The sequence below is a fragment of the Plectrocnemia conspersa genome, unplaced genomic scaffold (assembly GCF_051122295.1).
Source record: "Plectrocnemia conspersa isolate PC_06_02 unplaced genomic scaffold, ASM5112229v1 ptg000011l, whole genome shotgun sequence".
NCBI classification, from domain to species: domain Eukaryota; kingdom Metazoa; phylum Arthropoda; class Insecta; order Trichoptera; family Polycentropodidae; genus Plectrocnemia; species Plectrocnemia conspersa.
The window spans coordinates 24826239-24849327 of NW_028277175.1; the positions used below are offsets into that span (position 1 = coordinate 24826239).

The following is a 23089-nucleotide window of genomic DNA, read 5'->3' on the forward strand; positions in this document are numbered from 1 at the left end:
CAGTGATGGTGGCGGGTGGCAATGAGTCAGAGATTGAGCCGCTGCAGTAGTATATTTATTGACGGTTACAGTTGTTTACATTGTAAAAAGGGCGGACGCGAGAAGATGCGCCCGCACGCCAGGAAGGTTGCCAGTGGAGAGAGAGAGAAAACCGTCACGCCAATGCTACTCAAGCGCCGACCAGTTTTGGCCATAACAAATCTATTTTGGCCCCCATAAGCTGTTGAAGTAAAAGTCATTTGAAGTTATATATATACCACAAATATTTCATTGTAAAAGTTGTATTGGTGACAGCATTGCACACCTATCCATCATACATATTGAGCATCATTGAATCTTTTACTGACGTTTAACGGTCGTGCGAATTTCGCCGCGTAGTTATAAAAAAATTGTATAGCTTACAAAGATTGATGATTGTTTATAATAAGTAAAAGTATTTGACCATCATTTTATCATAATCTATAACGTTTTTATTTTTAAAATATGTATATTTGTGATTCTGTATATTTTTTTATTGGTACGCGATCCACAATTTGACATTTACTGATTTTACCATAGTGAAGATATCATTTAAAATCATAATCATTACAAATCTGTATTTCAAATTTGATGTTAATTCGTTTACTAATTAAAAAGTTATGATAGTTTAAAAGGTTTAGATTCTAATTTTCACGACTAAGCCCCGTCCCATTTTAAGGAATAATGATATGCAATGTGTTAAAAACCGGAAAAATCCATAGTCAATTTTACATGTATTATAAAGAAAAAAGCAAAGCTTCATATTGTATTTAATATAAATACTAAAAAGCTTCGGAAAATGTAACTAATGAATTAAAAATTATAAAAAAAATCAGGAAAAAAAACTTAAAAATAGCATATTTTGTATTTATTATGACAGCTATAGCAACATAGAGCGATGAAAAGTAGAAACAGTTAAATGATTTATTACAATCTATGGTTTTCATTTTTAACTGTGTTCAAATAAAATAATAATAATGTTATAAATGGTATTATAGATATAAGCGAGAATTGTCGTTTGAAATGTTTTTATTTTGAAATAAGTCGCTACAAAAGTCTCTCGTGGCTGGTTGACGAAGCTAAGACGAATGACCGATCTTGACTCCGGACTCCTTCTGGACGTGGAATGCTCCTTGAAGAGGGAGAGGTCCTCCCATTCTGAAGTTCTTGATGAAAAGAGGGAGATTCCTCCCGTTCTGAAGTTCTTGATGAGTAGTGTAGAGGGAGAGTTCCTCCCGGCTTGGATTCCCAAGAAAGAGTGAATTACGCCGGCCGTGACCCTCCTTATATAGTCGTCGAGTCGCGTGCCAGGCGCACTGGTTGGTCGCGGAGATCCCTTCTCCGATTGGGTGTGAGAAGCTCGTCGCTGATTGGTCCGTTTTGCACGGGGATATGATTCGGAACGTGGCGCGTCGAAGTACGTTTATAACAATAACTGTTCAATGTACAAGTATGCAATAGACGCTGAGAAACGATGCGTACACTCGAAGGGATGACTGACTTCCAACCGATCGTGAGGGCGTTATGCAAGAAGTGTGGAAATCATTGATTGTCATTTGCACAATTATTAGCTTTATAGACCAACCTTTTATTTTTACTTGCGTTACAGTTTTTATAATTTACTTTTAGCCGCCTAGATCGAACAATAAACCCCACCGTGCGACAAAGCGATATAACTCTCGGTCGTAACTAAAGGGCTAAAGAAAATAGTGTCACAAATAAACGAAATCAACTTAATTGCATTATAATATCTATAAATATTTTCAAAAGCTTAACATCGACAGTAAGGGCTATAATAATGCGATTATATGAAAATGCAACGTATAAGAACATTTAGCACCTTATTTTATATATTCTTTTATTTTACTTACATAATATCTTAGAACGAGATTAGCGCCCTAAATGAGTTCTAATTTGTGCTAATCCGAGTCTCGCTCGCATGTATCGACTTGTAGCATAATACATTTAGCTAGCACGAGGGACGCTTATCAGCTCTAAAGGCTGATTTACACGATGCCAGTCAGCGCGCCAGTCGAGGTTGCCAGTCACTGGATGCCATTGACTAGAACTGTGTAAACGCTTAACGCCAGTCACTGGATAAGCCAGTGCGTCACTGGCATGCCAGCAGCTGGAATGCCAGGCATGCCAGCAGCAGAACAAATATTTTTGTTTTGCTGGCACGCCAGCTCCCCCTTCCACCACACTACCGTACTGGCGCAAGGTGAGTTATGATTTTTCGCAACAATAATTCTATCACTTGCTGGCACTGTGTAAACGGTAAGGCGTCAGTAGACTGGAATGCCAGTCGTCGCGTGCCAGTGACCCACCAGTCAATTTGCCAGCAACTGGCAGCGTGTATGTCAGCCCTTACTTGCACCGGAAAACGTCGTGGCACAAATTTATGTGCTAATGTAATAATGTGAAAGAAATTTGTTTTCTAAGATTGTAATTTTTTAAATTAAAACATTTTTAAATTGGTAAATTGATTAAAAACAAATTTTATTATTTTGTCTATTATAAAACATGGTTGTAATTGATGGTGTTAAAGCTGGATGTATATTTAAAAACCATTCGGCAAGTGTTTGTCTCGTCGGCGGCTGTCACTTTTCGCGAGACGGAATGGCGTAAAAATAACTTTTGGCGAATATGAGTAATCGAGGCGGGCGCGGTAGGGGCGCGCGAGGAGGTCTGCCCCGCGAGGCCGTCACGCCCACAAGGAGAGACCGCTGTGACCCCAGGGACTCCGCTGCCGGATCGGTACCCCATTTTCTTACTTCCCTTCTTTTGTTTTTTACAATAAATATTGGAATTTATTATACATTTGATAATAGCGCCAGAAAGGTTCCATTTTATATGATTTTGTTTATGTTTACTTTTTAGCAATGGCTCGTATTTTTCGGATCAGAATATATATTAGATAATTACAATTAATTGGTCGGAATTTTAAAATTTAAATTAGTCTAGTCAGAATTTATATTAAATGGTAAGAATTATTTTGATAGATGGTCAGAATATTTTTTTTTTCAGTTGCCAATAGTGTTATCGTGTGGTGTTGTTATTGCCGTAACGCCTATTCGCATATTGGCAGTTCATTATCATTATAATTATCAAGGCGTTTTAGGGCCAACTTAATTGGTTAGGCTCACAACATTTTCAGATGTCAACACAAGAACCGCTTCGTTCGTCGAATACCTTTGCGTCCTACATACAATTAAATAGATTCGTTGAGAGTCATTCATGGGGTGTTCACTGTTCTGACCAACGGTTTAGATGCGAGCCAGATATATTATAAGGTGTTTCTAAAATAAATAATTTATTTCTCATTTATATTTATAAATGTTAATTTTTTTAATTCACATGATCATCCTTAATTTTAATTCCAGTCATTCTATACTTTTATTCTGACAATGTATTTTTATTCAAACCATTTGATATTTATTCCGACCCTGAATAATATAAATATGACCAGGCTAATAAAATTCTGACTGAGATTTCATTTATATTCTGACCCAAAGTTGATTTAATTTGTTGCCATTAACATTTGTTGATCGAGATGATTTTTCATAGTGTGTCATACGAAACACAACATTATAACAAATGTGTCCTGAAAATTTACTTCTTTGAAAACCAAATTTCAACTAATTTTTTTAATATGTATTTTTCGGTATGATTATGGAAGTGTTTTACTGTTAATAAACATAACTATAAAGTTATTCTTAAATTAGTATAGAAAGATGTGTTTAAAATGACTTTTTTTTTAATGACAGGATTTAAAAAAAATATTCCACACTTAGCAAGCTTATGATATTACTAATATAATTTGCTATTTAAATAATAAAATTTTATTTTTTATTGATAATGCACTTCTGTTAAATATTAGTCTTAGAGGCGTATGCCAGCAAGACCTTTAGATCGAAGTTTAGTAAATTTAAGCCTGGACTTCAAATGTATATTCAGTTTATCCAGATACCTAGTGAGTTGTAAATATGATAAATTCAGTTTTATCTCGATTGATTTGAATTTTCTATTTATATTATGTATATATAATATTATATACATATTATATTATGACAGCTGTGTTATCAGTGTACATTGATAAATCAGTGTTTTAAAAAATAGGATTGTTGTTAATTAACAAAGCACCATATTTCAGGTATGAGTATATTATGTGGATAAAATAATCAGTGGCATTACTTGTTTTAAGGACAAATAGTTAGATTACTGAATTGTTAATGAATATGAAAAAAACTTGTTATCTGCAGATTTCGATTCAGTCATAGATTTTTTCCATTCAAGTTTTTCTTCCTATTATCTTTATAATTTGTATCTTTTGGCAAGAATAGAAATAATAATGTCAAAATCATCTTGCCAGTCTAGCTTCAGACAATAGGTTTTGTGCAATAAATTTCTGTACCTTGTAATATGGTTATTTTATATAATTCATGTCTGAAAATCACTTATTTATTTAACTATAATATTTAAAGAAATTTTGGTATAAATAGATGTCCACCACATATTAGCAAAGTGCGAAACGCCGTGAAAAAATACCACCTGGGATCAAAGGGTTAAATAATTTAATTGTTATTGTTTTTTTTTAACCACTCTTTTTTAATGATAATAAGCTTATTATTATATAAAATATTAACCTTACACAATTATAATTTAATGTAAAAAATAAATAAATTGTATATTAATAGATAAACGTAGATTGTTCTATGAAACACGCGATAAAAATCGCAGATGGAAATGGCTACAAAAATATTATTGTTTTTCAATCTACTGATATCAAGTAACATTTTTATATCAATCAATATCATAAATAATCAATTAGGCCAGTATTTTTTTGATATCTTACGTATTTTGAAACATTCTATAACTCTGTAAGTAACATTTAATACACGTTTGACAAACTGTGATAAAATTTACTTAATTTTATTTAAAAAATATAATTTTTATGAATATATATTTTTATTTAAAAATAGTTACTTCTCTATTAGTGGTATGTTGTGATTGTCTTTATAATGAGCAATATCTATCTAGCAATATTTTATTTGCCACTCTTTAAGTTTGTATTATATATATATTATTCTACATCATTTGAATGTTTGTTTTTGAATGAAACACACTTGATGGAATAATAGTCAGTTATGAAATGCTCTAATATTAATAAATTTTAGCTTCAATCAATATAAGGTCCAAGGTGCTGTAGCTGATATTTAATCATTTAACGAGTTTTTGTAATAATAGGATAAGTAGATAGTGTTTGTGAGAATACTCAAAAGTGATTTCAAAGATTTCAAGATGGACAAAGCAGTGTAAAAAAGACCCGTTTTAAATATCAGGTGGAATTTTATGACATTTTACATAGCTTATAAATTAGATCCATTCCTTGTAACTATTTTTTCACCTTCAGGAGAAGCAAATGAATATATTATCTTTTCTTTTGAACATTTCTTAATATATAAAAAATGGACAAGTTAGGACATGAAGTGGTTATAACAGGTCAGAAGTCAGGTAACAGATATATGTGACTACATCCAAAAATATATGAACATGTATTGTATAAAAAAGCGTACAGTCGCATGCAAAAAAAATGCATCACCTTCAACATCATCATATTATACTTTAAATAAATTTATATTTTTTTTTAACTATTTAATGGTTTTTTGAAGTATTACACATAAAAATATAAATTTAAAAAAAATAAAAATTAAAGATAAATATAAAAAAAGATTTAAAATAAAAGTAAAGAAATTCATTATTAAATTCAAAAACTGTTTTTTAAGAAAAAAACTTAAAAAGACAATTTGCATTATTACTAGTAAGTCTTTATTTTTATTTTATTGCACCGCTTTTAGCTCTCAATCCTGCTAAAACACGCGACGGCTTAGAATCAAGGATTCAATCAATTTATTGTCAATTTTCGATCATTTTTATGAGTTTTTATAGACTTAATGGTTTGTTCACTCTAATTTTCTTCTTTATTATTTTCCAAAGATTTTCAATAGGGTTCAAATCGGGTCTGTTCTCGGGCCAGTCCAACGATTTAATTCAGCATTTTCCCTTATAATCTGAAATCCTTTATTAAATAATTATTCTTATTTTAATTTTTAATCTCATTTCTAAGACATAAATAAATTTAAAAAAAAAGATATAACTGAATGTTTTCGCCCAAAAACAAGGTGCAGAATCATCCATGAAGATACGGTCCAAATTTGAGCCCCCTAGGTGCTCTTCCATCAAAGGGATTAAAAAAAATTCAGGATGATTTTGTAATCTTCATAAAGTATAATATATATGTATTTCCCACTCCGAAATACGAAAAGCATCCCCAGATCATTTGGCTTTCTGGATTTCGCACAGTTGGCTAGATACAATAATCACAGTATTTTTCACCCCGACGAACGACAAACGTAAGCGCTCCATCTGACCCGAATAAATTAATTCTGTCGCATCTGACCCGAATAAATTAATTCTGTCGCATTTTTTAGGTCAACAACTGCTTTTTAGCAGGTATTTATTATTTAATCTGTTGTATACGCATTGGGCTTACAAAAGTTGTTAAATCTAAAATTAAAAAAGGAACAAATACAATTTTTTATATGGAAATAATTAGTATCAAAATTTAGCTAAATTTTTAACCATTATTTAATTTCATGCTTAACACTTAAAACTGGTTGTATTAAAAATATCAAGAAAATGGCAGTGTAAAAATATGGATAATAAGCTTTTACCACTTTATTTTGTATTTTGAAATGTTATGACATATACAAATAAATGATAAATATATGTAGCTATCTCCTGTTAGCATTAAACTTATTGGTAATGTTTGGCAACAAGAATGTAAAGTTCTGTTATGATGATTGTGGCATTATTTTAAACTTCTCAGATAAAAGTTATTTATCCAATTGCAAAGGGTTGTAGATAAAAGTTGTCACAATATTTAAAAAAGTATATATAATATAGTTTATAAGTCTTAAGTCATTCAGTTTATGTTGCTCCTGCGCACAACACTGACATGGTTCCACAATTTACTAAAATTCAACACTACCTAAGAGAAATTTACTTGCGGATTCCTAATTGTCCCCTCTGTGTCAATGCCTCCTCATAACCGTAAGATGTGAGATGATGATTTGTCTCCAGCGTATCATTACCAGAAGCTTAAAGGCCCATTATCGGCTAAGCAATGTATACTTCCGCCGATCCTAGAGTCTTCAGAAGAATCAGATGTGACGCTTGCAGAACCAAAAATCATGGTAAAATCCCTATCTGTAAGTTTAAATCTGGCACTATTCAATTATTCTCTCTCAAATCCCACAGAATATTTAAAAAAAACTACGCATGAATTTATTTATAAAATATTATTATTAATGAGTTAATGCTCACGTTTGTGCATGTTTCGACTGTCGTTTATTTTTAAACGCCGCTCAGTGGCGTTCTAAATTTATCGCCAGAACTTCAACCAGACTAAAAATAACACTTTAGTTATAGACGTCGTTCCAGATACACACACGTGCTCTATTCATTATTGCTCTGTAAAAAAAGCACAATTCTGTTATTTGCTTTAATATAAGATATATTTATAAATATTTCAGTCCAACATCAATTGGGTGCCGGTGTCTGAATACAATTCCAGACCTTCTCAGAACAGAACTCGTAAGCCGATCAATGCCCTTCCGGAGAACAGCGAGTACATAGATTTAGGTAATTAGATCCGCCGCCTTAATATTTCTATTTTTTCTTTATTATTTTATTAGTGTTCTAATTATAATTTATTTTATTAGATTATACATTGTCGTTGGAGAACAGCAACAGATTTGTGCCTGTGCGTCCTCAACCTAGAACATTAGGCCTTCGACACAGGGAGAACATCTTGGAGAATCAGGAGGAATCATCACCTAATGCCTTCCTTAGCGCTCATAGTCCACACGCTGCCGTTATGATCGTTAATCCGACAACACCAAATTCGAATCAAGCTAATCATATGGTAACTATAGTATGCATTCGTTTGAAAATAAAATAGTATAAATTAACTGAAAGTTTTCTATATATTCATTTTACAAAGTATTAAATTTATCCGAATTATTTATAAGCTGTGATTGTATTGTTGTATTTTATTAAAACAGACCATTTAAAATCCACCGATTCAAAATACATTTAAATCAGATTTGGAACTATTTTCCAGTAGAAATATTTTACTCTTATTTTAAGTTAATTATTGTTTTAAATATTTATTTTATTTAGGCTACCAACATCAACCAATCAAATGGTTCACGAAATGTATCCAGGAGTGGTTCAGCCAATCGCGACAGCAATGCGACATTCATGAACAACACGGCGCCAGTTGGTCCATATGCCAGCGGAAGCGGCTCCAAATCTAACAATCTGATATGTGACAATCAAGAATCAGTGCATCAAAATTGCACAAATCATAATGATCATCAACCCTCGGATATGGTAATTTAAAAAAAAAAAATCTATAAATAACTAGTCGTTTATTGATATTATTATATTATTATTATTAGATGCCGATCACTAGAATGCGTGCCGTTCGAGCGATCGGAGAGAGTATGGTATCGTCTTGTCCTGACACATCTCGCGTGGAACAGCGCTTGGGACAGATTCAAGAATACATTCAAGTCACGGAAAATCTGGTCGAAAGCATGAGGAACTCTGAAGACGAGGTGCGTAGTTAGTTTGATTAAATAAGGTTCTAGTTATGTATTTGAGAAGTTGATTATACACAGTTGCAAAAAAGAGTAGCGTCATTACAAAGGCGTAATCTGTTGTTAATGGCGGATGTTTATCAGGAGGACAACGTAGAGCGCTCAAACGATATAGAAGATCTGCTTCGCAGCTTGAAAGATTTGAAAGAGAGCGAGGCGAAGCTGAGAGAGATGTTGGATTCCTTGCTCAGGGTTAACGACGACGAGGAATCGAACGATAATGAAACGTTACAGATTGAAGAAATTAATGAGGCTGAAGTAGCGCCTAAAGAAACATCTGTTTTAAACGAGAGAACGCCTGAAAACGTGGTTATATCAGAAGTTGTTAATGACGAAGATGCTAATTGCGCGAAGGTAAATCTCGTGTGATTTGTGCGATGTCAGCTTACTAACAGCGTTTTAATGTGTGTGTGTTAAAATGAAGACCAGAATGTTATAAATCTTAACAGAGTTGTTTATTATTTATATACTAATTCGCAATGCTGTAGTGCTTTAAGAAAATTTATGTTTTTTTTTTAATTATAGGAAGCACCTCGTTCTTGCTCGGTTCATAGTGGAGGATCAGCGTATAGTGATAATTATTTATGGCAGGCCGAGCTGGAAGCGAAAATTGAAGCCTCTCAGTATCAGACGGCCGTGGCTCTACAAGAGCAAAAGTATATGTTAAAGTGTCAGGTAATTGTACTTCAAATATTGATATATTGTAAATTATAATGTGCAAGTTTTTGCCACAAAGAAAAGATAGTTTAATTTATATGTAAAGTTACATGCTGAAACATTGTTTTTTCAGATATTACCTTCTTTAAAATTCAATGTTTTTCACAAAATAATATGATTATTTAAATATGAATACAACATAATTATTTATTTTTGAAGTAGATAAAGCGATATTATTGCAGTTCTAAAATTAAAAAAAATAAATATATGTAAATATAATACATTGTGGCACATATAAAGTGTTCATTAAATTGATATCTTTTATTTAAATAATTAATAGGCGGAAGCGAAAGCACTGCTAGATGAGATCAATGTTTCGCGCTTAGAGAATCTCGAGAATCCCATCTCGCACGGAAACAGCGTCCCTGGTCAACAAGAGCCGATTTCCCATATCAATTTTAACAATGGTCATCCAGTGTGCATTCAATCGAATGGCCGAACATACAGTTCGAACCAAATTGGTGTAGCCACCACACTGCCCCACATTAGCGACGTAAGTTAATTTATTTTGGTTCAGATGCTGGTCTTACAGAACTGGGATACATGATGAGTTATTTTATATCTTCAGGGGATCGGCGTGCGAAGATCGACGTCCCACGATAGAGAGAGCATAGAAGATTTCCCCCAAGGTAGATCTAAACGAGCATCCACATCTTCAGCATCAATGATTCAAGATTCAGAGCAAATGGACATGCTCCGAGATTTACAAATTAGGAGGCAGCACATTGAGAATCAGGTGTGTATTATGGGTCTTTTAATTTAATCCATCACAATACTTACACTTATGTTTCTCAGGTGGCAAAAATTCAAAACTTGCAAGAGGCCACTCATTCTTTATCGGAGATTGTTGCCGATGCTCAATCGGGTCTCTTCACGCCGGAGAGCAATGGCGTGCCACGTCCCATGTCTAATTGGGACGGTTCCGAAGACAGTATTATCGATGAAGACGCCGCCATGATGACTTCGACGCTCAAAAGTAAAATGGCTGCTGTGAATGTGATTAAGATGGAATTGGATAAGTTGAAAGGCATGCTGAGGACTGTGGATTCGATCCAGAGCAACTTTGGATTGAATCCGATGGACGATGATAATTTATACGATCAGGCGCAACATGCGCCAGAGAATCATTATACCAATCAGAATAGGTGAGTTATGATCTAAAATGATTTGAAGCAGTTTTGCGGTTGAGGTGATTTGATTTATAAATCTTTGATTCAGGATGGATCAGACCGGATTTTCCGAATCGTTCAATAACTCGCAGCCACCTTATAAACCGGATAGTACTATGAATGGCAATATAACAAAGGTGAACCAAGATAAATCGCAGACTTCAAAGAATCAGAAGAGCTCTCAGAATCTGTCTCGGTTGCAGAACTGCATCTCTAGTTCGAGTAAATGCACAAACGTCGACGACCAACATCACCGTATGTATCGAACGCAATGATCTTAAAAGTTTTTGCTTTGAATTAAAACATTTCTTAAACTCTTCAGGTGAAAACATATGCGCCGATCTAGCAGCTATTCAGCAAATCACTCAACAGATGAAACAAGAGGCGCAGGAGATCACCGAAGAACGGAGACGCCTCAGCCATGCTTTAAATAGAGGTAAGTCTATAAATTTGTACCATTTATGATTTAAATATAATGACATTGTATCAAATTATAGATGTGAATGATTCGAGTGGATCTTCGATTAAATCAGATGATAAAAAAAGGACGAACAGTATGAACAAAGGACAGGGCACGTCTAATTATCCACCTTTAGGTCCCATAGAAAGAAAGCAGCTTGCTCTCAAGGCGGAATTGGAAGCTAAAAAGAAACAGTTAGAATGTCTAATGAGCAAACATGTGAGTTTTATATTCTTAGCGAATTGTCTGCTTAATTAAAACAGTCTTCGATCATTTTGATTTCCTAGCTTATTTTATATTAATTTTTATTATATGCTACTTTAATTGCCCACCATACAAAAAATAAAATAAAACCAGTCTTTGTAGTGTCCTTCTATAATAAAATAGTTATGTTACATTAAACAGGTTAACCACAGGACCAATCAGCAAATGATGCACCTCGGTGAAAGTTCTAAATCTTCTGGATTATCAAACGATAAAGAACGGGATGGTTCTTCTTCTAGTCCGATGGTGCTGCAGCATGCTCATCAGAGCACTCTTTCTGTAAGATCGGCCGAAGATGAAATATGTACTGGTCATGTGAAATCAGAAGCTGATAATGGATATTCAAGGTATATTATATTTTCATCATACCCATCGTACTTGATTATGAAATGCTCGAAAATATTGTTGTATTTTATTAAAAATATAAAGATATGTATGCAAATGCTTATGAACAAAAAAGTTTTGACGTACTTGCTATTATTTTAGCGATCCCGACGATGAGGAGTATTCTTCGACTTCAAACGCTCAAATAAACATCAACCAGCTCAATGAGAGGTGCGCTCATAAGTTATCTCTACCTGGACCGTCTTCCGATAACTATAAGGTATTTAACAACAGTTTATAATTCAAGTGTCTGACTTACAACTTTATAACCTTAAAGTATTAAACAACGCTCTATTATAGGATTATCGAGAATCGTCGCGTTCATCAGAAAACGGCAGTAGCAAACGTGGCAAATGCAGCCATTCGAACATTTTCACTTCTCCATCTCAAGCGAAGCAGAGGAACAAGGAGCCGATCCAAGTTCCGATTCCCATTCAAGATATGCCGATTGCAGAAAGCATTCAAGATCGCAGACCATCCAGAGATCTATATTCCGCTCAAAGGATGATGCCCGAGACGGTACAAGATGCTAAAAAGATGGCAGAGTCGTGTCACAATCAAAGAGGCAACTCTCAAGATATGATGTCGAGCACTCAGACTCTTTCGGACTGCTTGACAAATCTGACGGGGAGCATCAACGTCATGTCGCAGCAGAAAAAACAGGTATATTAAATTTCTTCATTTGTGAGGATTGTGATATTTTTTCACCTTATGTACCGTATGTTTGAAAATATCTCGTTGCTTCACTTGATTGATTAAATTAAATCATCTCATCAGGGATCTTCATCTGTATACCTTAATGCCTTTGAACATGCTAAGGCACATTTTCAGCAGTGCTCAATACGAGCTTTTCAATAATATCATTAGTTTCTACCTATAAAATCCCGATATTTAAATAAGGTCAAATTAATTTAACACATTGCAGATATAATTGCGTGTCATATCTTGCCTGGCGTGGGCGAAAATCGAGGTCACAAAGGAATTATTCACGGGCACAAAAATCGTCATAACTTCTAAAGTATCTAATATAATTTAATACAATTTTAAATAACAAACTCACCATATACTACTTTTTCAAACTCCAAAGATATATTAAAGAACCATTTATATAGTCACATTGCGGTAAGTGTGTAAGATAAAAAAATCACTTCTGCCAACCCCATGTCAATGAACCGTCCCCATCCAGATATAAAAAGAAGGTTTAAATAGAGTTGCATTACAAAAATTGCAGTAAATACGATCTGTTTCAAGGTTTCTTCCAATGATGATAGTAAAGAAAGTAACGTCGAAATCAGGCCTGTTGCCTTGAATCGAAGATGGAATACAGGCAATTAAAATAATAGCGAGGAAGAAACGGTACCTCAAACAAATCGCATCACATCAGAAATTTGGAGAATAAAAACTATAAATGACAATGTACCTTATAAATAGCAATATTTCCACCAAGTGATAAATGTCCTAGGCCCCAAGCTCCCGCAAACTGTATACAACCTATTGATTATTTTCAATTGTTTTACACTGATGAGTTGGTATATTAATAGAACTTGGGGATTTACAAAAAATTAAAAAATAATATTTTTCCATATTTGTTTCTTTAATTTATAATAAATCAACATCCCACATATTATTAAACGTAGTACCCTTTTTCGTGCATTACTTCGTTTATTTTTATATAAAAATATGCTATTTAAGCATTATTAGCTCGAATATATAAAATCACAAACAAATATGTACCATAAAGCTACTCATTAAAAGTTTTGTCTATTTTTTATTAAGAAATATATAAAATAATATGAGATTAACTGCAACGTTTCATTTGACCTTCGATGGGACGTATTTTAGTTTTTAAAAATATACCTAACATCAGTTTATATAAACATAGATATACCTTGTGGATTTTTAAATTGTTGTAAAACGGTACAATTTTGTATTTCTGCAAGCGATGTAATCTTTCTTCGTTCGCAGATAGATATATCTAAAACTGAGCGGCATGTCTTTGTTATTTGTGTATATTTACTTATTTATAATTAAAACATTTTTTTGCTCCCATAAATATTTTAAAATGGGTGGTCACCCTATTGTGTTAATTTATTGTTATGGATTGTCAACCAATGGTACTTGAGAGAACCAAAAAAAAATAAAATGTAATTTAGAGAAATGCAAGTGTTTGTTCTGATTTCTTCGTTTTTGGTATTAGTTTATTTATATTTATGCTCTACGTATATAATTTTAATTTTTAAAAAGAATTTAACATTTTTCATTTTTTCCGAGCTGGCGACATACCTAGTACGAAAACGATTACGAGTGCAAAGGGTTAATAATGGAGTACGCTATATCCCTATTTTGCCGATTTTTGATGTTATTGATTATCTGTGTGCTCATGTACACGTGCACCGAAAGAACAATTTTTTATATAAGCCAATTCGAATTTTGTTGATAAAAAAGTAAATCCCAAAAATTTTGGTGTTATATTTTCTAATCCTGGGATTCATAGGTATCGAAAATTGTCTGGGATCCCGGGTTTGGATTTCCTAGTTCCGTCTCATATTAGAAGGATTGTGTTTCAAGTGTCAATTAAATCATACAGTATTTTAAATTTTTTTACAATTCGGATCAAATAGATTTTTTATCTGTATCTTTAACACACGTTTCAGATCCGTGAAAACAATGTTATCAACAACTCTGTGAATGCGGCTGAGCAGAGTTCGCGTCCTGACAGCGGTAGTAGTAGCGGTGATCAACAACGTACTAGTGTTCCTCATCCCATGCCGCCTATTTCTCTGAGGCACACCATTCTAAAGAACGAGCAAGGTATTGAAGAATAACCTTTTGATGATGAAGTTTTGATATTCATACATAAATTTAATATTGTAGATCAAATTCATGATAATGAATCTCAATCTTGGCATAATCCTCATTCGGAGTCGCACGTCACAATGTGGTGGCACAACAAGGCTAATCAGGTTTGTAGCAAAATTCATTCGATTTGTGGAAATATATTAATGTTTATGTTGTATTTCAGTTGCAACAACAATTGGAGATGACCAGCAATTTGTGCCAGTCTTTACTCCAAGACAGGCGCGCTAGTCAGTCTTCGCTGTCGACGTTAAACAGTCTACCGCAAGCAGTCGGGAATACTAATATGTTGTTGCCGAATTATGGTATTCCGCAACCTATGCCTTTTGCGCCGTGGGGTAACACAATGACTGATCCGCTTTCTACGTCGTGGTGGGCTACTATTCAACAGCAGCAGCTTGCATTGCAACAGCAACAGTTGACGTCGCAGCAGCAGCAATTGACTTCGACTTCTTGGGGAAACAATCAGTGTCTGCATCATTTGATAATGCAACAGAGGGAGATCGGCGCTCTCAAGAGCTTAATTGCAAACGTACTGTCGATTATACGAAGATAGATCAAAGATTATCTGATTTTTTATGTCCACTTTATAAACTTTCTCAAATTGTTTTTTTTGATTTGGTACGAATATTTGACAATAAAATCAGAAAATATTTGATCCTGACTTTCTACGTTTTATATGTATATATAATTAATAGTTACTCTAATTCCATTTGGTCTTTTAGATGGAGGAGAAACTTCAAATCCTAAATATAAGTCAGCCGAGATCGCATTCAACGCCGCCCAATGCAAACATCGCCGAAAACAATCACGAATACCAAGCTGGCCGTTCTAATTCCTCTCTATCGCGCTCAAACTACCAATGGAACCATCCTTTACAACCTAACATACCAGCCAATCAGACTGACGCTGCACCACCCTTCAACCCATTCAGCGCCCCTCTGATTCTGAATCAGCAAAACAACACAATCAAAAAGCCTCCGACTGTTCCGCCTTACCCCGTAGACCACATCAATAATTTTTACGTACCACCGTTCCCGAACGATCATATCGGTATTCCAGGGATGAATCCCAACAATTTACTGATGGGAAATCCGCTGTTTAACAATGCTCCTCAAATCAATCCAAATTTGCTCGCAAATCATCATCCCACCCAGAACAATATGAATGCGAATCCACTGTTGAATCTCTCTCCTCATTTGACGGTACCGAGCACTCATCCTATCTCGGTGCATCCCGTGACCAACGTCACCACCCAGACTTTGAGTCAGAATACGGCCCTCAACAATCAAGTGCCGCCGGGCAACAGAGCTAACAATTATTGGGACAACTTTAGAAGGTAATTTCTTTATTAATTTTGTCTCCATATGAGGGGTATAAAAGGAAACTGCTACACATTCCTTAGTGCCTTTAAATCTATTTGCAAAAACCATAAAATATGTTTAAGTTGGTAATAATAGAGGAATGAGGAGATAATGTCATGTCATTTAATCATTCAATAAAATAACAAAAAAATCTTTTCATAACAAAATTATCTTATAGTGACCTGACACAATCAGATTGTTATTATTAGAAAGGAATGCTATTATTATCGAATATATAAAATGATGGCGAATCCGAATAATCTGATACTCAGTCATCTTTTTAAATTTGAGCTTAAGATGACATTTTGAGTTAAAATAATAACAAATCTGTTTTAGGATGAAAGCAAAATTAGTGTATTCTTCTTGGCAATTTGTTTAGAATTGAAATAATAAGATATTCTGTCATTTATAATGTAAGGTGAAAAATATGTAGAAGTGATTGTATAATGATAGTGGTTGATTAATATTAAAAAAACATATCTGGTTTTAGCAAATAGACGCACAAACTTGCGTGAGAATGCCGCTGTTGCTTTTCTTATACCTCTCGTATCTAACGCTTGGATTATCGAAATTAATCTTAACTAACCGAATAACGTTTTCTAGTTACTCGAGACAAAACCTTCTATCAGGGACGAGCAAAGTAAACGCCGAGTGCTCCCTGCAAACGCACAGTCCCCATCCCTTAATGGAACGATCGCATAACACCTTGCATGCCAGCCCGACTCCGATCGTCCCCCAAGTCCAATCGCTGAACACGCCCAAGCGAAACGTTAACAACCAGCTAGGCAACAATGTCACCCTTAACCAGCTGCACCACAACCCGAACCTCCAGATGGACGTTTTCAATGAAAACGCACGAGCCAGACGGAACCTATCCAACGAAGCCGTCTCGCATGCTCCGCCGGACGTCTTGAACATCCACCAGAATATGGACTCTGCTATACTGGACGACAACTCTATCAACTTGAACATAAATCAAGCCACGTCTCACAATTTGAACTTGTCTAGATCGAACGGCGCCATGAAGAAGAAATCGTCGTCTAAGCTTCCGTCGAAGAACACCTCCAACTCCGGAAAGTACTCCTTGAGTTACAATCAGAACAAGAACGTTCAATCATCGGCACCGGAGAGCGATTCGAATACTCAAAAATCAATGCTTTTCGACCTTCTTCGCGAGAACGTATACTCTGAAGTATCAGCTCTTATAAGCGCCAATAAATCTAGACCTCATTTTTTGATACAACTCTTCAGAGATCTCCAACAGATCAGCTCCGATCCTCTCAGGCAAAGAACGCTACGATCGATTCAAGAATTAGTGACTCACTATTTAAACGCTGATCAGGAGGCGTATCGATCTCAAGAAAGAGTCTCTTCTACAAGTACAGATTTCATCATACCGAATGGCGATCTTGGATTATTTTCCTTAGACACCAACAACGAGATCTTAAAGTTCTTTATAGCTCACAAAGAGGAGCCGTGCACCACTGATCTTCTGAAATCACTCCGAGACGTGATCATCTCAATAGTCGGATGCGGAATCGATCACGCGCAATTGGATCAATGCATAGCCGATTGCTGCAATAATCCTAATAAAAAGTTGATGGATATAAGTGACAAATTTGCCATCACATTGAGCAAAATATCTTTGGATAAACCCGTAAAATTGATCGCAGACGAAAGCAGAGAGGAAGCCTGCGGAATAGGCAATGGTAAACCGCAGGAATGTGGTGCAGGAACGGTTTTGGACGAGTATCCGTCATGCTCTATGTCTTCTACTGCGAGACACATCGAGCCGTTGGACGTGGCCGCCGGATGTTCTCATCACTCGGCCGAGTTGAAGATAGATCTGATCGAAAACGTGGAATCTTGCAATGGAGATCTGGCCGAGGCCGATCAGTCTCGTAACGGTGATGAGGGCACGGCTTCTTCAGCCGGCGGATTCGACGGTTCGCTGCCGGACATTGTGGATATGGACGAACAGACTCCCACTGAGGTATTGTATTTTTAATGCTGTTAGACTAATCAAGTTTTTTTCCCTAGATATCAATCGAGTTATTGTTGCATTGCAATTTTATAATATTTTATTAAAATTAATTAATTAATGTGTGTAAACATATTTTTATGACTGGAATATATCAAGTAATTTTACTGGTTTACATTTACCAAGTAAACAAGAAGGTTGAAAAAAGATTTTGTCTCAACACTTAATGTGCTGCACTTTTGCGCGAAAAACATACAACCGGTGTATTTCCATGTGATTGAAAAAAGTGCCAAATAATTGCAATTTTATTAAAACTATGCTACTGATAATTATAAAAATTGGTGTGGTCACTCACCAAATGTAATATCAATGAGAATTTTTCGGTCGTAAATATTCAATCTATGCAAAAGGAAAAAATCTTTGTTGGCTTTTGCAGAATGTCATATACTAGACTTGAAATGAGCTTCAGAATACGAACACCACATGTGTGACTATCATAGAATTTGTCGGCATGGATTCTAAAAGAGAATTCGTTATGGTGTGACATTTATATACCTAGATAAGATATTATATATGGATATTCGAAAAGATTTTTTTAACAAAAACTCAAGTCACTAATTATTTTATTTTGTATGGAAATAATTATAATAATGACATCTGTTAAAAGAATATACTATCGAAAATATAATTAACCCATTTCGGTGCCCTAAAATATTTAAAGACGTCAGTAAGTCTGTTAAAGATTGAGATTCATAACAGCGTGTACGATCGAGTACAAAAAACGTGTTAATCGGATTTCGGCGCTTTAGGTGTTAATATTGAGTTAGTTATATGATATATTTAGAGAAGAATAAAAAACAGATAAATAAAGTAACAAAGAAATATATTTCTCAAGCAATTATTCTTACATTTTAATTATTTCTATTTAATACATAATATCACAGTGATTTCAAAATATATGAACATTTCTTGTAAAATACGCTTATTTTATCTAACATTATATTTATATTCATGTTTTATTATTTTAAAGGCTGAAGCCGAGTGGCTTAGACTAGACCGTGTCCCTACTCGTCTCGAAACTGAAGATTGTCCTGGAAATCAAAGCGGTATGTATTAGTACAACAGTAAAGACATATGAAAAGCATCGAGAATTTTTCCAAAAATAAATAAAATGAAAAATTCCTCGACGCGGCCTGAAACAAAATAAAAGTCACATTAAATTATTATTATTATTATTGAAGTTCTGCTTCCAAATCTGTAACAAAAAAACAAAACGTTATTTATCTATTTTTGTTTTAATTTCAGATCCGAATTAAGAAGTCACTGCTGAGGTTGGTTAGTTTTTTAACAACAATCGGAACATTTATTCCTATAATGATATGATATATATATGATATAAAATAAAAAATGTTATTACGATATTATTTTTAACGAATTTTATATAAATACATATGAATAATAAATTATAATCATGAATGATGGTCATTATTATTATTATTATTTAATCAAATTAAAACACAACTGATTTTGTTTATTAAAATAGTTTTATTAACACATCGTAATCAAATTACAAATAGTAAACAGTGGTCCAGTTATTATTATTATTTTTATATATAAAACTCCACTTTCACACTTCTTCTAATTAATTGGTCAGTTTTAACACAACACATCATTTATCCAGTTATTTAAGCACATATAGTCAGTCTAGTGTCTTTTTTCGACTTTAATAATATATCGATTCTATATCATGTAAGCCATAAGGCAGCGTGATATGTCGGGGTTGTTGTGAGTGGTCCTCGCGTAGTTATCCAAAACAGGCCTGTGCTCCGTATGGTTTGGCACGACGGGCATCTCTGAAAGGCAAGTCACATTGACACTGACTGGCGCACAGTTGGACAAACACCGGAACAAAGTGATTGAAGCGATCGTCGGCCACCACCGTCGCACATTGCATCCTTCGTACGATTAACCGTTTCACCGCGGATACTTGCGGTGGTCGACTCCTGTAAGTGAGCCGTTCTGCGAAATAACGATCGCACTGTAGTAATAATGTCACTATCACGATTATTATAAAGATGAGGCACGAATATTGCCCTTATAGATGTTTTAAGCTTATTTTTATTGCATGGCCTCCATTATTACACTTCTTATTTACAGTATCCATATAAATAAGGCAGAAGTCTGGCGATCTTGAAGGTCAGATGATTTTTCAAAAAAGTTCCAAGTCAAATCGACGATCTTCTGGCTCGGTCATGTCCTTTGACTTAGAGTTGTGTTTAATGTCAAGTCTTTTTGACAAGGTTATCAATCGCTGGAGCCATTCCATGATGCTGTTTAATGATCTTTGACCAAATGCGTGTAGTGTTGCATTACTCTTATTCAATCTGCGTTCACTTTTGAAAACAACAGTAATTATTATAAAAAAAAACGATAATCACATTATTTTAATAGTAACGTTCGTGCCTCATCCTCTACATAGAATAAAATTAAAAAGCGGTCTCCTTACAGGAATCGACCTTTGTATACATAGTGTTACGGTTACATTGTAAGATTTAACGTTGATTATAAAAATTAAAATACGTCCATATTAACCCAGCGGTGAAAAGGTTAATGATCGTAATAAAAAAGGGGAAAAATGAAATGTGCAAAGATGCGAACGATTTATGTTGAGTGGTATAAGGCGATTCAATCACTGGATTCCGCGCGCAAAATAAAATGTTTAAGCTTTCGGATGGTTAGTGATGAATGAGTTTCAGTAATATAATAAAAAAAGTTCAAATTGTGGAATTTTATTTTATATATAAAAATCTAATTTGTCTATCTACTATGAGTAAAAATATATAAACATTCAAAAGATTCTATATGATTGCAATATCCACAATTTAGCTTCAAGTACACACTAAATTATTTAGATAAATCTTTTGAAGATGTTGTTATTTATATTTTTTAAATTGGAATAAAGTTATTCTATTAGCCTTTTCAGCAAAAATATGTTGATATTGAAGATTAAATTTTTGATCAGTAGTGCAATTTAAAAATATTCATAAAAAACGAATTATAATAAATTTATTGAAGATGAATGAAGAAATTATTTTAACAAACTATTTTTAGAATTTCAGAAACTTTTGCCTTAGCTGGACACAATGACAATGTTTGGGGTATATTTTCATCAATTTATGCTCAGTATATTAAACAATTACTCGAGCAAAGGAACTCTTTAATTATTAATTCATTCATTAAACGAATTTAAAAAAATATAAGCATTAAGAGGTCTTACAGCATTACATTAATGACATATGAGATGAAAGCAATTTTGTAATTTTAAAACTCATGAGAATTTTTAACAATATTGCAATAAAAAATGTTTATCTTGGACCTTCACCAGAAATAGGTTCAAGATAAACATAAGTATAAAATAAAATCTGAAAAAAGTTTATGATAAACATATGTATTTTAAAATTTTGTCTAAAAAGTTTTAAATTACATTAATGGTTAACTAATTACAATTTTTTTTTCATAACTTTCATCTGTCTCTAACAGCACTGACCGCAACTAGTATTTCATTTTGCATATATATTATTTTATTATTAGGTTAGGTTTTCACTTTCTATTTTATTTTTTTGGCAAACATGTAGATAGGTAAACAAATAATATGCGACGAATAAATAAAATTGCACAATTTGAACGCTAACACCATATTTTGGTTGAACAATGGAATAATAGTGATATACAATCGAATATAAAGTGGTGGGGGGTCCGCCTACGTAACGCAGCGGCTGTAAAGAAGAGTGAGGTTATGTGAGTTGAATGAGTCAGCGTAGCTCTCTCACCGTATTGGAGCAGCCTCTGTCGCTTGAGGGGCGCAGCGCCCGCCTGCGAGGACGGAGAAGAGCGCTTCCTAGACACGCGCCACTCGTCGCAGTCCATCTGTTGGGGCTGGGGCGTGGGGGGCGCCGGGTGCCGGCCGTAGTAGCCGGCGCCCGACACGGAGAATCCGCCTCCGATTTGCTGCATTGCTCGGACGTCTTCGAGGGTCGTTAACATCGTTGCGAGACGTCGAATATGAGGAAACGCCGGCAAAACTGTAACGTTGGCCGTAAGCGGGACGCAATAGCGACCATCAGTTTGTGACGTTTGTCAATGGAAATGTTTTCTTTAAAATTACATATAATTTGTATATTTAAAGTCATAAAAATGTGTTATTATTATTTATTAAAACAAAGAAATAGATTATTTATAAATCCGATGATATTTAAACTAAAATCTATTTTTTTTGCAGATGGGGTAATATTGAACGCTGAATGTAATGAACTTTGATGAAAAATATTGCTGAGGATTTTTCGCAATATTTCCGTTTTGTTTTCGAGCAACCTTTTTCACTTTCATTTTAATCGCTTACTTCTTCTTGGACTTGATCTTAAACAGGTCCGAGGAGCGATGAAGGAGGAACCAGTTAATGTAAGTAGCCCAAATCATTTTTATAAATTGAAAAAATGCAAGAATATTCCGCCCTTATGATTTTCAGTAAAGCAGTGATGAAATCTCCAATTGCGGGAATACAAGTAGACGTTATATAAAGTGACTATAAAAAAAACTGCAAAAAAGTTTGTCGTGGGTTATAGTGAAAAAATGTCGGACCATGGTTGCTCAGATGATATAACTCGATTATTCTTAGTTACTTATGACGGCCGATTGTTGAAAAGATATTTCACCCCTATGGGGGTTTCTCATGGGTCCATCCTGGGCCCTTTATTCTTGTCATTATTTATTAATCTCATAATTCCAGTTGATGGACTAGAAGGGGAAGTAGGGAGTAAATGGACTAAGTTGCGGTCCGCTTACTCGAGATCTTTTTAATGTAGATGAATAAAACGCGGGTTACACACTACGAAGTGCTTCTTCGCTAATAGTTCTAATGATACGAAGAGTCAGCGAGATAAGAGATGACTCATTAGTGAAACTTCTGATGAGTTATATAATTATCTGAATACATTTCATATAAACACTCTCTTAGAAAGATGTATGAGCCATTTCCATCGCCGGGGCTTCACCCTTGACCGACAAGGCCCCCAGAATGCCATTAAAGAGCTCATTTAGGACCTCATCCCACCATAGAAATCCTGCACTACAACGCCTACGTCCCCAATGCC

The 23089-nt window shown here is 34.5% G+C and overlaps 2 protein-coding genes across 8 annotated transcripts; one reads left to right on the forward strand and one right to left on the reverse strand.

Moving 5' to 3' along the window:
* Positions 1 to 2587: 2587 nt before the first annotated feature.
* On the forward strand, positions 2588 to 19424 carry LOC148230065 (uncharacterized). Of its 7 annotated transcripts, none has more exons than XM_088197082.1 (23): positions 2588 to 2775; positions 7614 to 7722; positions 7803 to 8005; positions 8263 to 8475; positions 8544 to 8702; positions 8766 to 9098; positions 9270 to 9419; positions 9742 to 9954; positions 10030 to 10197; positions 10257 to 10606; positions 10680 to 10885; positions 10953 to 11066; positions 11128 to 11309; positions 11496 to 11701; positions 11841 to 11958; positions 12039 to 12401; positions 14393 to 14549; positions 14613 to 14701; positions 14761 to 15126; positions 15320 to 15933; positions 16562 to 17951; positions 18970 to 19045; positions 19245 to 19424. In XM_088197082.1, the coding sequence occupies exons 1-23, from the start codon at positions 2665 to 2667 to the stop codon at positions 19253 to 19255; spliced, it is 5901 nt and encodes a 1966-aa protein (XP_088053208.1). In that variant the 5' UTR covers positions 2588 to 2664; the 3' UTR covers positions 19256 to 19424. The 7 variants fall into 7 exon arrangements, 6 of the variants coding, with proteins under 6 accessions (XP_088053208.1, XP_088053209.1, XP_088053210.1 ...); XM_088197083.1 differs by having other exon boundaries at positions 8829 to 9098; XM_088197085.1 differs by lacking the exon at positions 2588 to 2775 and adding an exon at positions 7459 to 7531 and having other exon boundaries at positions 8829 to 9098.
* A 40-nt stretch (positions 19425 to 19464) lies between these two features.
* On the reverse strand, positions 19465 to 22052 carry LOC148230066 (uncharacterized). Its single transcript, XM_088197088.1, has 2 exons — positions 21770 to 22052; positions 19465 to 19792 (listed from the first exon to the last, which is right to left on the reverse strand). Exons 1-2 carry the CDS (start codon positions 21981 to 21983, stop codon positions 19680 to 19682), a joined length of 327 nt encoding a protein of 108 aa, XP_088053214.1. The 5' UTR covers positions 21984 to 22052; the 3' UTR covers positions 19465 to 19679.
* Between the last annotated feature and the right edge of the window lie 1037 nt (positions 22053 to 23089).